Source organism: Haemorhous mexicanus, chromosome 4 (assembly GCF_027477595.1).
Source record: "Haemorhous mexicanus isolate bHaeMex1 chromosome 4, bHaeMex1.pri, whole genome shotgun sequence".
In the NCBI taxonomy this organism is placed as follows: Eukaryota; Metazoa; Chordata; class Aves; order Passeriformes; family Fringillidae; genus Haemorhous; species Haemorhous mexicanus.
The window spans coordinates 74,956,905-74,968,018 of record NC_082344.1 but is presented as its reverse complement, the minus strand read 5'-3'; the positions used below and the strand labels follow the sequence as shown (position 1 = coordinate 74,968,018).

General features: G+C 60.5%; 3 protein-coding genes across 3 annotated transcripts; 2 read left to right on the top strand and 1 right to left on the bottom strand.

The window, feature by feature from the left end:
* Positions 1 to 778: 778 nt before the first annotated feature.
* LOC132326964 (vasotocin-neurophysin VT) lies at positions 779 to 2,972 on the top strand. Its single transcript, XM_059845655.1, has 3 exons — positions 779 to 1,004; positions 1,873 to 2,074; positions 2,712 to 2,972. The coding sequence occupies exons 1-3, from the start codon at positions 885 to 887 to the stop codon at positions 2,879 to 2,881; spliced, it is 492 nt and encodes a 163-aa protein (XP_059701638.1). The 5' UTR covers positions 779 to 884; the 3' UTR covers positions 2,882 to 2,972.
* A 2,951-nt stretch (positions 2,973 to 5,923) lies between these two features.
* Positions 5,924 to 7,049, top strand: LOC132327010 (neurophysin 1-like). The gene is made up of 3 exons (XM_059845680.1): positions 5,924 to 6,053; positions 6,135 to 6,345; positions 7,000 to 7,049. The coding sequence occupies exons 1-3, from the start codon at positions 5,934 to 5,936 to the stop codon at positions 7,047 to 7,049; spliced, it is 381 nt and encodes a 126-aa protein (XP_059701663.1). The 5' UTR covers positions 5,924 to 5,933.
* Positions 7,050 to 7,513: 464 nt separating this feature from the next.
* On the bottom strand, positions 7,514 to 11,114 carry MRPS26 (mitochondrial ribosomal protein S26). Its single transcript, XM_059845454.1, has 4 exons — positions 10,750 to 11,114; positions 9,550 to 9,687; positions 8,363 to 8,486; positions 7,514 to 8,130 (listed from the first exon to the last, which is right to left on the bottom strand). Exons 1-4 carry the CDS (start codon positions 11,097 to 11,099, stop codon positions 7,999 to 8,001), a joined length of 744 nt encoding a protein of 247 aa, XP_059701437.1. The 5' UTR covers positions 11,100 to 11,114; the 3' UTR covers positions 7,514 to 7,998.

The following is an 11,114-nucleotide window of genomic DNA, read 5'->3' as shown; positions in this document are numbered from 1 at the left end:
CCCCAACCCCATCAGTCCACTCCAGTCTCCCCTCCCAGAGCAGCATCAGTCAAAGCAGCATCCCAAAAAGCAGCATCCCTCCCTAAATCAGCATCCCACAAAGCAGCATCCCTCCTGGGCCAGCATGCTCCAAACCACCACCACTTCCCAAACCATCACCCCTTCAGACCAGCATCCCTTCCCAAACCAGCACCTCTCCCAAAATCTGCGTCCTGCCAAGCCAGCATCAATCCCAAATCAGAATCCTCCAAATAAACAACCCTCTCTAAAGCAGAACCTTCCAAACCCTTATCCCTCCCCAAATTAGCATTGCTCCCAGAGCAGCATCCCTCTGAAACCAGCACCTCTCCCAAAATCCACATCCACCCCAAACCAGCAGCACTCCCAAACCAGAACCTTCCCAAAATCTGCATTCTTCCCAAAACCACATCTCCTAAATGAACATCTGTCCCCAAACCCACATCCCTCCCCAGACTGCATCTTCCAAACCCCCATCCCTCCCCAAACCGGCTCCTTCTGAAGGAGCACCTCTCCCTGAACCCTCCCCCAGCCCATCCAGTGCCCCTCCCAAGCCCATCCCAGGGCTGGCCCGTGCTCCCCGGAGCAGCCAAGGGTGGGATTCACCAGCCCCGAGTGCTGCTGCACTGAATCATCTCAATTACAGATTTGCTTGGATGCGATTTGGGAAGGAAAAAAAAAAAAAAAAAAGACAGGGATTAAAAAAAAAAAATGGAAAAACAACAAAAAAACCCAACCCACCCCTCTTCTTCCTCCTCCTCCTCCCCTGGGAAGGGGTGATGGCAGCATAAATAGCAGCTCTCTCAGCACGGGGCCAGAAGCAGCTGGAGCAGCTTCCCCTGGCACGGCCGCGGGCACCCTGCACCATGGCAGAGCCTTCGCTGCCCCTCTCCTTCCTCTGCCTCCTCGCCTTGTCCTCCGCCTGCTACATCCAGAACTGCCCCCGGGGCGGGAAGCGGGCGCTGGCCGACACAGCTCTGCGACAGGTACGGGATGGGCGCTCGGGGACACGGGATGGAGCTCCGGGAGGGACCGGGGGGCTCTGGGGGTGCAGAAGCTCCCTGTCACCTCTGGGCACCGCTGGCTGTGCCACGCTTCCGGAGCAGTGGGGATTTTGGGGTGGCTGGGGACACATGACGGGGCAGTGGCGGAGGAGTGACAGCTCCGAAGTGGTCCTGGCACCTGGAGAAGAGGCTCAAGCTTGGCCACAGCAGAGAGCCCTGCTGGGCTGGGGGGGAGCAGGACAGGACAGAGCACGGAGAGGGACAGGGAGGTCATGGGGACACCCCAAAGCGGGGACACAAGGTCGCCATTGCTGGTGGCAGTGACCATTGCTGGTGGCAGCGTGGCACCTCCGGGAGCTGGAAGAGGAGCTGGTGGGGAGCTGCTTTCTCTACCCAGAGACAGAGTGGCTCTGGGGGGTGCAGAAGCTCCCTGTCACCTCTGGGCACCGCTGGCTGTGCCACGCTCCCGGGAGCAGTGGCGTTTTCGGGGTGGCTGGGGACACACGATGTGGCAGTGGTGGAGGAGTGACAGCTCCGAAGTGCTGTTGGCACCTGGAGAAGAGGCTCAACAGAGAGTCCTGCTGGGCCGGTGGGGGGAGCGGGACAGGACAGAGCCCAGAGCGGGGACAGAGAGGTCATGGGGACACCCCAAAGCGGGGACACAAGGTCACCATTGCTGGTGGCAGTGACCATTGCTGGTGGCAGCGTGGCACGTCCAGGAGCTGGAAGAGGAGCTGGTGGGGAGCTGCTTTCTATACCCAAGGGCGCATTCTCGTGCGGGTTTCTAGTACAAGGGGGTGCACGAAGGGTTTGTTCGGGGTGCGGGCACTGAGGCAGCTCCTTCCCGCAGTGCCTGCCCTGCGGTCCCGGCAACAGAGGCAACTGCTTCGGGCCCGGCATCTGCTGCGGCGCGGAGCTGGGCTGCTACCTGGGCACGGCGGAGACGCGGCGCTGCGCCCAGGAGGATTCGCTGCCCTCGCCCTGCCAGCCCGGCGGGCAGCCCTGCGGCGCCGGGGGCCGCTGCGCCGCGCCCGGCATCTGCTGCACCGCCGGTAACCGGGCACGGAGCCCGCGGGGTGGGTGGGTGGGTGGGGAGCCTGGCGGGATGGGAAGGGGGAGAGCCCTGCAGGTAACGCTTCTTTGGTGGTGTGGTTGAGTTTTAGGGAGGGGAAGGTGAGGTGTGGAGGGGAAGAGGTGTTGGGGGTGTTCGGAGGTAATTTGGGGATGGGTGGATTCAGGCTGGCTGTAAGGAAGGAATTCCTCCCTGGGAGGGTGGGGAGGCCCTGGCACAGGGTGCCCAGAGCAGCTGTGGCTGCCCCTGGATCCCTGGAAGTGTCCAAGGCCAGGCTGGACTGGGCTTGGAGCAACCTGGATAGTGGAAGGTGTCCCTGCCCATGGCAGGGGTTGACAGAAGATGTTCTTTGAAGGTCCCTTCCAACCCAAACCATTCTGACTCTAAAGGATTGGGCTCACAGCTCCTTCCTGACCCACCATGAACTTTTCCTGGCCAGCACCGCCTCCCTGACGTGCCAGAAACCCCAGCCCCGCTCCCTGCTTAACGGGAGAAATAAACAGGAGCACGAACTGTGCTGGCCCCCGGGCTGCCACCAACCCCTTCCCCAGCCGAAAACACCCCCCTGATGATCCCAAATAACCCGTGCCACGGCCACGTTTTTCTTCCCGCGGCAGAGACGTGCGCCATGGACACCGGCTGCCTGGACGAGGGCAGCGAGGACGCTCAGGAGGCGGCGGAGGAGAAGAACCTCACGGTGCTGGATGGCTCGGCCGGAGATCTGCTCCTCAAGCTGATGCACTTGGCAAACCGGCAGCAGCAGCAGGGCAAGCACCCCCTGCTCTGAGCCAAGGTGTGGGGAGTCCCCCCTGCCCTGACAGACCCCCCCAGCTCGGCTCTGTACATAGCAGACCCAATAAAAGCCCTCGTGCACTGTGGTGGCCTCGTCCTAGGCACTGGGGGTGGCTCCTGGGGGGCTCCAAGGGATCTGGCTGGGGCTCAGGATGGAAGTATTGGGGGATCTTCTGTCCCCAAATCCAGGGGATCTGGTTGGGGCTCAGGATGGAGGTGTTGGGGGCTCTTCTGTCCCCAAATCCAGGGGATCTGGCTGGGGCTCAGGATGGAGGTGTTGGGGGGGTCTTCTGTCCCCAAATCCCCACAGAGTGCAGGTGGTTGGGCTGGGCTGGGTGCAGGATTTGGTTCTGTCCTTTTAGCTCCTATGGGAAGGAGCTCAGGCAGAGCTGGAATTTGGGATCTGGCCATGGAGTCCCACCCAGCAGCACCCCAGCCCCAGGGGACTGGGGACAGCTGGGATGTGCCACTGTCACCTTACCTCGTGGCCAAGCCCCTCTTTGGGGCAGATTCGGGGCCTCGCTGCCTTCAGCAATCAGCACAGCATCTACTAAAAATTATAAAAAGTAAGGAAAAGCTTTTTCCTTGGGAAAAGCACCCCAAATCCCTCAAGAGCAGAGAGGTTTGGGCTCCCAGCTCCAAAGACCCCTCCAGGGCTGGTCTCATCTTTCCCCATCCCCTCTGGACACCCACAGGGAGGATCAGTCCCCGTTATCCCACAGTCACCCCAGAATTTGGGGTATCCCAACCCTCTCCCGGCTCTCTTACCCTGCAGGGTCCTTGCTCCGAGGTCTCTCCGGGCTGGGACTGGCCAGGGCACAGGGGACAGCTCGTCCTTTATACTGTCCCTGAGGGAGGTGGCACCTCCCGGGAGGTGGAGCTCGCTGACACCGGCGGGATCCATCCTGCCCCCGGCAGCTCCCCGCGCCCCGCAGGGGATGCAGGATTGATCCAGGACCTGCTTCCCACAGCCAGCGTCTGATCCCAGCCCTGGGGAAGGGGGGCAACCCCAAATCACCCCAAAATCATTGGGAAAGGGGTGACACCAGCATGGCCGAGGGACTCCAAGCTGGGATGAGGGAACTGGGCTTTCAGCCCAGCTCTAGCACTCAGGTTTTCCAAGATGCAGGATGTGAACTCCCAACATTCCTGCAGCACTGGGAATGGGTGGCTGAGCTGGGAATGCTCTGTCTGATGAACACCTCAAAATCAGGCAAAAGTCCAGTCCCCAAAAAGCACCAAGGGCTGATAACTGGGGGTTTTCCCCACTTTTCTACCTGAGACACATCCTGCAGGGGTCTGGGCATCCCTGGAGCAGCCACAGGGGCTCTGGGATGAGAATTCCCTCCCTCCACCCTGTGCAGCAGCCGGAGCTGAGCTGCTGGGACAGCACACAGCAGGTGCTGAGCCCCATTTCCAAGCCATTACCATGGATCCCAGTGCCTGCCTTGTCCCCAGGGACTGGCACTGACCCGGGCTGGGTGACAGGGACCTGGCTGCCCTCGTGGCAGCCTTGCTAAGTGGTGGATTTTGAAGCAAGCCAGGGGGACAGGAAAAGGTCATGGCTGTCCAGCTCTGGGCTGCCTAATTCCCAATTAAGGCAGTGCAGGGTAATGATCTCAGTGGACGTCAAATTTTGTCCTCAGCAAGGAAATTTATTCAAGCTGGAAAGCTCCTAATTGGGATAAGGAAGGCAAGGGGCTGGGGTGAGCAGGACCTTGGGTGGTTGCGTCAGCCTTCGGCCTCATCCTCAGCTCTGCTTCTCAGGGAGGAGGAGGGGGGGCTTTGTCAGCTGGTGCTGGGGCTCAGGACACCACACTGAATCCCTGTGTGCAGCTCCAAGGAGAAGCAGTGGGGAAATTTGGGATTTCAGGCCTTTGCCCGAGACGTGTGCTGTTCTCAGGTGGCTTTGGAGCTGTTGGATGAAGGTGGGTGGGGATGGGCTGGGTGTCACTGTTATCCCAGAGAGGGATGAGCCCAGTGCTGAGCATCCCCCAAAGGCCAGGGCCAACAGGGACATTGCCATGGCTGATCCCAGAGGATATGGGGTTGCTTCCTCTCACCCAAAGGGATTTGAAGCCAAGGGAAGCACACACCCTTCTCACCCCACTCCTGGGTGGACACATCCCACCTGCAGCAGCCTTCCTTCATCCCTACCCTTTCCATGCCAGAGGGGTTCCCAACAGGACACACCACAGCTCAGCAGCCCAAAGGGGCTGCCAGACAAGGGCCCCAAGCCCAGACTCCATCCACAAGCTCCACACATCCATCCAGCTCCGTCCACAAGCTCCACATGTCCATCCAGCTCCGTCCACAACCTCCACACGTCCATCCAGCTCCGTCCACAACCTCCACACGTCCATCCAGCTCCGTCCACAACCTCCACACGTCCATCCAGCTCCGTCCACAACCTCCACACATCCATCCAGCTCCATCCACAAGCTCCACACATCCATCCAGCTCCGTCCACAACCTCCACACGTCCATCCAGCTCCATCCACAACCTCCACACATCCATCCAGCTCCGTCCACAACCCCCACGTGTCCATCCAGCTCCGTCCACAACCTCCACACATCCATCCAGCTCCGTCCACAACCCCCACGTGTCCATCCAGCTCCGTCCACAACCTCCACACATCCATCCAGCTCCATCCACAACCTCCACACATCCATCCAGCTCCGTCCACAACCTCCACACATCCATCCAGCTCCATCCACAACCTCCACATATCCATCCAGCTCCGTCCACAAACTCCACAGGTTCCTCCAGCTACATCCACAAATTCCACACATCCATCCAGCTGCATCCACAACCTCCACACGTCCCTGCCAGACTCATCACTGAGGAGAAAACCAGCACCTTGTCCTTGACCTCACGTCCTCGACCTCCAGCTATTAGCCGAGCCCTCGCTGTGGGAAGCAATGCCTTGTGGTTTTTAAGGAACACGGGTGACGCCGGTGCCAGAATCCCTAAGCAGGAGCCAGGACTATAAATACAGGGCCAGCTGTTGGGATGAGCAGCCAAAAATCCCCCCAGTCCCGCTGCCATGTCCTGCAAGGCTCTGGCCCTCTGCCTCCTGGGGCTCCTGACTCTCTCCTCTGCTTGCTACATCCAGAACTGCCCCATCGGGGGCAAACGAGCTGTGCTGGACATGGACATCAGGAAGGTAGGTCCTGGGGGGGCTCGGAGCACTCCCAGCCCCATCCTTCCCTTCTCCCAACCTTCTTCCCCCCCGTTCCCCGAGCAGTGCCTGCCCTGCGGTCCCCGGAACAAGGGCCACTGCTTCGGGCCCAACATCTGCTGCGGGGAGGAGCTGGGCTGCTACATCGGCACCTCGGAGGCGCTGCGCTGCCAGGAGGAAAACTTTCTGCCCACCCCCTGCGAGTCGGGACGCAAACCCTGCGGCTCCGGAGGGAGCTGCGCCGCTCCCGGCATCTGCTGCAGCACCGGTGAGGGCGGTACGGCATCCCGGGATTCCGGTTCCGAGCCCTCGCACAGCCGGGAGGGAATTCAGGGTTCTATAGAATAGTGGGAGAGGGGAGGGTGCCCAAGGATTGCCTGTCTCATCCGTGTGTCCATCCATCGCCCCGACAGCCAGAGCACGCTCCAGGACCTGTCCAGACCCCAGGGAAGGGATGAGAGCGGGAGGGTTTGGGACAGAGGGAAGCAGACAACTAGCAAATTTTGGGGGGTGAGCAAGTGCAGGAGCCATGTTCCCTCCTGCTCTCATTAGTTTTTCCAGAAATCCCACCCTCCTTCCTAAATTAAACTACCAGGGATCCTGCTGTAAATCTTGGAAAGCATCAGAGAATGGAGTGAGCTGGAGCTCATTAAACCCAGTGCTGGGGGGGTGTCTCAGGATGTTTGGGGGCTCCTGGGGGCTGTTTTGGGGGGTTCCTGTGGGCCATTTTGGGGATCTCTGGGAGCTGGTTTGGGGAGTCATTGAGGGCTGTTTTGGGGGTTCCTGGGGGCTGTTTCAGGGATCTCTGGGAGCTGGTTCAGAGGGTCCCTGGGGGCTGTTTCAGGGATCTCTAGGGCCTGTTTTGGGGGGTCCCTGGGGGCTGGTGGGTGCTGCCTGGTTTCACACCACACTCCTCCCTGTCTCCCCTCAGAGGGCTGTGGCACTGACTCATCCTGTGACCAGGAGCTGCTGTTTGTGTAGCCCAGCCGGGAGAGAACCCGCAGCATCCCGCATCCATCGCTGTCCCAGCCCGGCCCCGGGCTGTGACTCAGACTGAAGTGATGAGCTTAATTAGAAATAAAACTTGGACAGAAAAACAACCCAGACACAAGTGTGTGAGTTTTGTGTGCTCGCCTGGTTGAGGTGCAGGCTCGGGAGAAGATATTTTTAGGGAAAAGTGGAGGTAAAAAGTGAGGGTTTCAGGTCAGTGAACAGAGGGAGGGAGGGAAGGAGGAAGAGGGACCTGCAGACCATGGCTGAAACACAGCAAATTCCAGGCTCAACAGTGGGCAGCCCAAACCCAGAAGTTTTAGGACAAAGCTGATAGCCTGCAAGACCCCAACAACCCAGAACACCCAAAGTCATTACAATTTTATCTATACCTTCAGTGGTTATGAACAAATTAAGCCTAAAGGGAGGAATAAGGAGACAGCAGAAATCCTGGATCATTCAAACACATTTTCTTATTCAGCCACACCAAGGGATGTGCAAAGGAGGGTTTGAAGTGTGAAATCAGGATTACAATTAATTCCTTCCCCCAACAACAAAAAAGGGAAGGTCAGTGTTTCCTACAAATCCATTCAGCCCTTCTTTGCTTTTGGAAGCATCCAGAGGAGCTGACAGCGAGGAGCTGAGCCAGGCTCTGCCTCGGGACTGCTCCTGCTCCTCCCCACATGCTGTGTGTGAAGGCAGCAGAGATCCAAACACGTGGGAGGTGGGATCACAGGCACAGCAACAGGGCTGAGCCAGGCTGCTGGAGCCTCCAAGTTTCCCCTCACCCCCTTTCCCGCTGCGTTAACCCTTTGGAGGCAGCACAGCCAGACCCCTTCTCCACCACTTCTGTGGCCAATTTATACATTCCAAGGAAGGATCTGTGTGTTATGGGGGGGCTCTGGACACAAGGCAGGTCGGGAGCCCCCTGCCAGGGCTGCTATGAGAGCACCGTGCGCTTGACGATGCGCCCGTCCTTGTCGATGGCGAAGTTGTAGTTCCGGGGGTTGTCCAGGCACTCCTCGATCCGAGCCTCCAGGTTCTCGGGGGTGATGAAGTTTTTGGCTTCCTCCTGAAGCAAAAGACAAGGATTGTCCCCTTCAGGATTATCCCAGCCTGTTTCCAGAGCTCTGGCTCAAGCTCTCTCCCATCCACGCGCTGTCAACACCCCTGGAAGGTGCTGATGCTTGTGTTCCCAGCTGCCAACTGAAAAATCCGTGGAAAACAAGCCCACGGCTCCCACATGGCTCCCTGGCAGGGAATTCTGGCAAGCCTGCTTCCCAGGAGGCACCAGCTGCTCTTACCTGCAGCTGGAGAACCTCTTTTTCCTTCTCCTCCAAGAAAGCCTCTATTTTCCTGGCCTGTTTCTCTGCAATCTCTAACTTCCTCCTCTTCTGCTCCTCCTCTTCTTTCCTGAGTCTCTCCTCTCTGCCAGACAGAAAGGAAAATGCGATGGACGAGGTGACACATCCACCCCCAGGAGAGCAGGAGGCTGCCCAGAGCACCTTGACTTGGCCCTCAGCAGCAAAAGGCACAGGAACCATGACAGATGCACAGGAAGATTTATTTAAAAAGGTCAGGATCTCCCAGAATCACAGAACCAATTAGGGTGGAAAAGGCTGTGTCCTCTTGTCCTCTGCTCCCAGGCTGCCAGGAAGCAGATCCTGACCCATCCTGGCTGCACCCTCCTGTCAGGGAGCTGTGGAGAGTGACAAGGTCTCCCTTGAGCCTCCTTTTGCCCAGGCTGAGCCCACCCAGCTGCTCCTACCAGGACTTTGAGTTCCAGACCCTTCCCCAGCTTTGCTGCCCTTCCCTGAACACACTCCAGCATCTCAACATCCTTCCTAAACTGGAGGCCCAGAACTGGACACAGCACTCGAGGTGTGGCCTCACCAGTGCTGGGCACAGAGGAAGAATCCCTTCCCTGCTCCTGCTGGCCACACCATTCCTGATCCAGGCCAGGGGCCACTGGCCTTCTTGCCCACCTGGGCACACTGCTGGCTCGTGTCCAGCCTGCTGTCCATCAGTCCCTGCAGGTCCCTTTCTGCCTGGCTGCTGTCCAGCCACTCTGTCCCCAGCCTGTAGCACTGCAGGGATTGTTGTGGCCAAAGTGCAGCACCCCACACTTGGTCTTGTTAACCCTGATCTCCTTGGATCCAGCCTGTGCAGAGCCCTCCTGCCCTGCAGCACACCCACACTCACACCCAGCTCAGTGCCATCTGCAAATCTGCTGATGGTGAACTCAATCTCCCCATGGAGATCATCAGCAAAAACAGGGCTGGGCCCAGCCCTGACCCCTGGGGACAGCTCTGGTGACTGGGTGTGACCATTCCCCACTGGGCCCAGCCCTGAACCAGTTGCTAACCCAGCTCACAGTGACCCTGCACAAGCTTCTCAGTAAATATTAGCCCAGACTGGGCCCAGTTCTGCCTGAGCAGAAGCCAAAGCCGGCAGGGCAGTGCCCCCCACGCCCTGCAGGGGCCGTGCTGACCTGCGGGCCCTCTGCCGGGCGTTCTCCTCCTCGTTCCAGGCCATTAGCCGCCGGTGCTCCTCCAGCTCCTCCACCGAGCCCTCGGCAGCCAGGCGCTCCTCCCGCTTCCTCTGCAGCACCTCGGCTCTGAACTCCGCCCTGCAGGGGGAGGGGAGGGCACTGAGCTCCTGCCCGGGCTGGCAGCACAGCGGTTTCTCCCCGGACTGCCCCACAGCAGAGCCACCCCAGCACCCTGACCCTCAGTGCTCCCAGTGCCACCCCCCTGACCCTGCCCTGCCACCCCGCTGACCCTGCCCTGCCCCTCAGTGCTCCCAGTGCCACCCCGCTGACCCTGCCCTGCCCCTCAGTGCTCCCAGTACCACCATCCTCACTCTTCCCTGCCCATCATCAGTCCAAACCCCAGCACCTTTTCCTACCCCCCAGATCTCCCTGCCCCACACCCACCCCTCCACTGCCCCACAGCCCCACTGCCCCTCACAGTAGCCCCAAATGGCCACAAGCCCAACATCCTCGGCCTCCCAGCCCCATATCCAGCCTCCCACCCCATAGCCAGCCCCACAACCCTCTCTTGTTCCACATCAGCCCCCCAGCACTTCATTGATCCTCCAACTCCACACCCAGAGCCACAGCTACCCCCAATCTTCCCCTGCCCCACAGCCCTACACCTGTCCCTCTGCCCCACAGCCAGTCCTGTACCTAATCCAGGCAGCTCCAAAAACCCCACACCCAGCCCTTCAACCCTGCCCTGCCCCACAGCCAGTCCCTAACCCAAACCCACAACCACCCCCAGCCCCATAACCAGTCCCGACCTTCCCCATCCCCACAGTCAGTCCTTTACCCAAACCCACACCCACCCCCTGCCCTCCTCAGCCCCATAACCAGACCCTAACCCAAACCCACAACCATCCACAGCCCTCCCCAGCCCCACAGCCAGTCCCGACCTTCCCTTGCCCCATAACCAGTCCCGTTCCCAAACCCCCAGCCCTCCTCAGCTCCATAACCAGTCCCGACCTTCCCCTGCCCCACAGCCAGCCCCTTTCCCAAACCCACAATCACCCCAGCCCCACAACCAGCCCCAGCCCATGTCCGACCTTCCCCTGTCCCACAGCCGCCCCCTGCCTCCAGCCCCCCAAAGCCTCGATCTCCACGGCCACAGCCCAACCCTGACCCGTTCCACAGCCCCATCCCCGTCCCCGGTACCGGAGGGCGCTGAGCACCAGCCGGTGCTGCCGGTACCGCTCCAGCACCACCAGCAGCTCCTCGGGGTCCACGGGCGGCGGCAGCTTCACCCGGCCCGCCTTGGACTTGGCGGGGGGGTCGTGCCGGGTCTTGCGGCCCCGCGCCGGCACCGCCCGCGGGGCCAAGGGGGCGCAGAGCCCCGGGAAGGGGCCGGGGTCCAACGCGGCCGCCAGGCCTGGGAGCGGGACGGACCCCGAGCGGCAGCGCCTCAGCGCCCGCAGCATGGCGGCGCCCGAGTGACGGCACGGCGCGGCGGGTGACGTCACACTCCGCGCGCGCGGCGCCACGGGAAGGGAGGGAGAGCGGGGCATGATGGGAAATGGAGT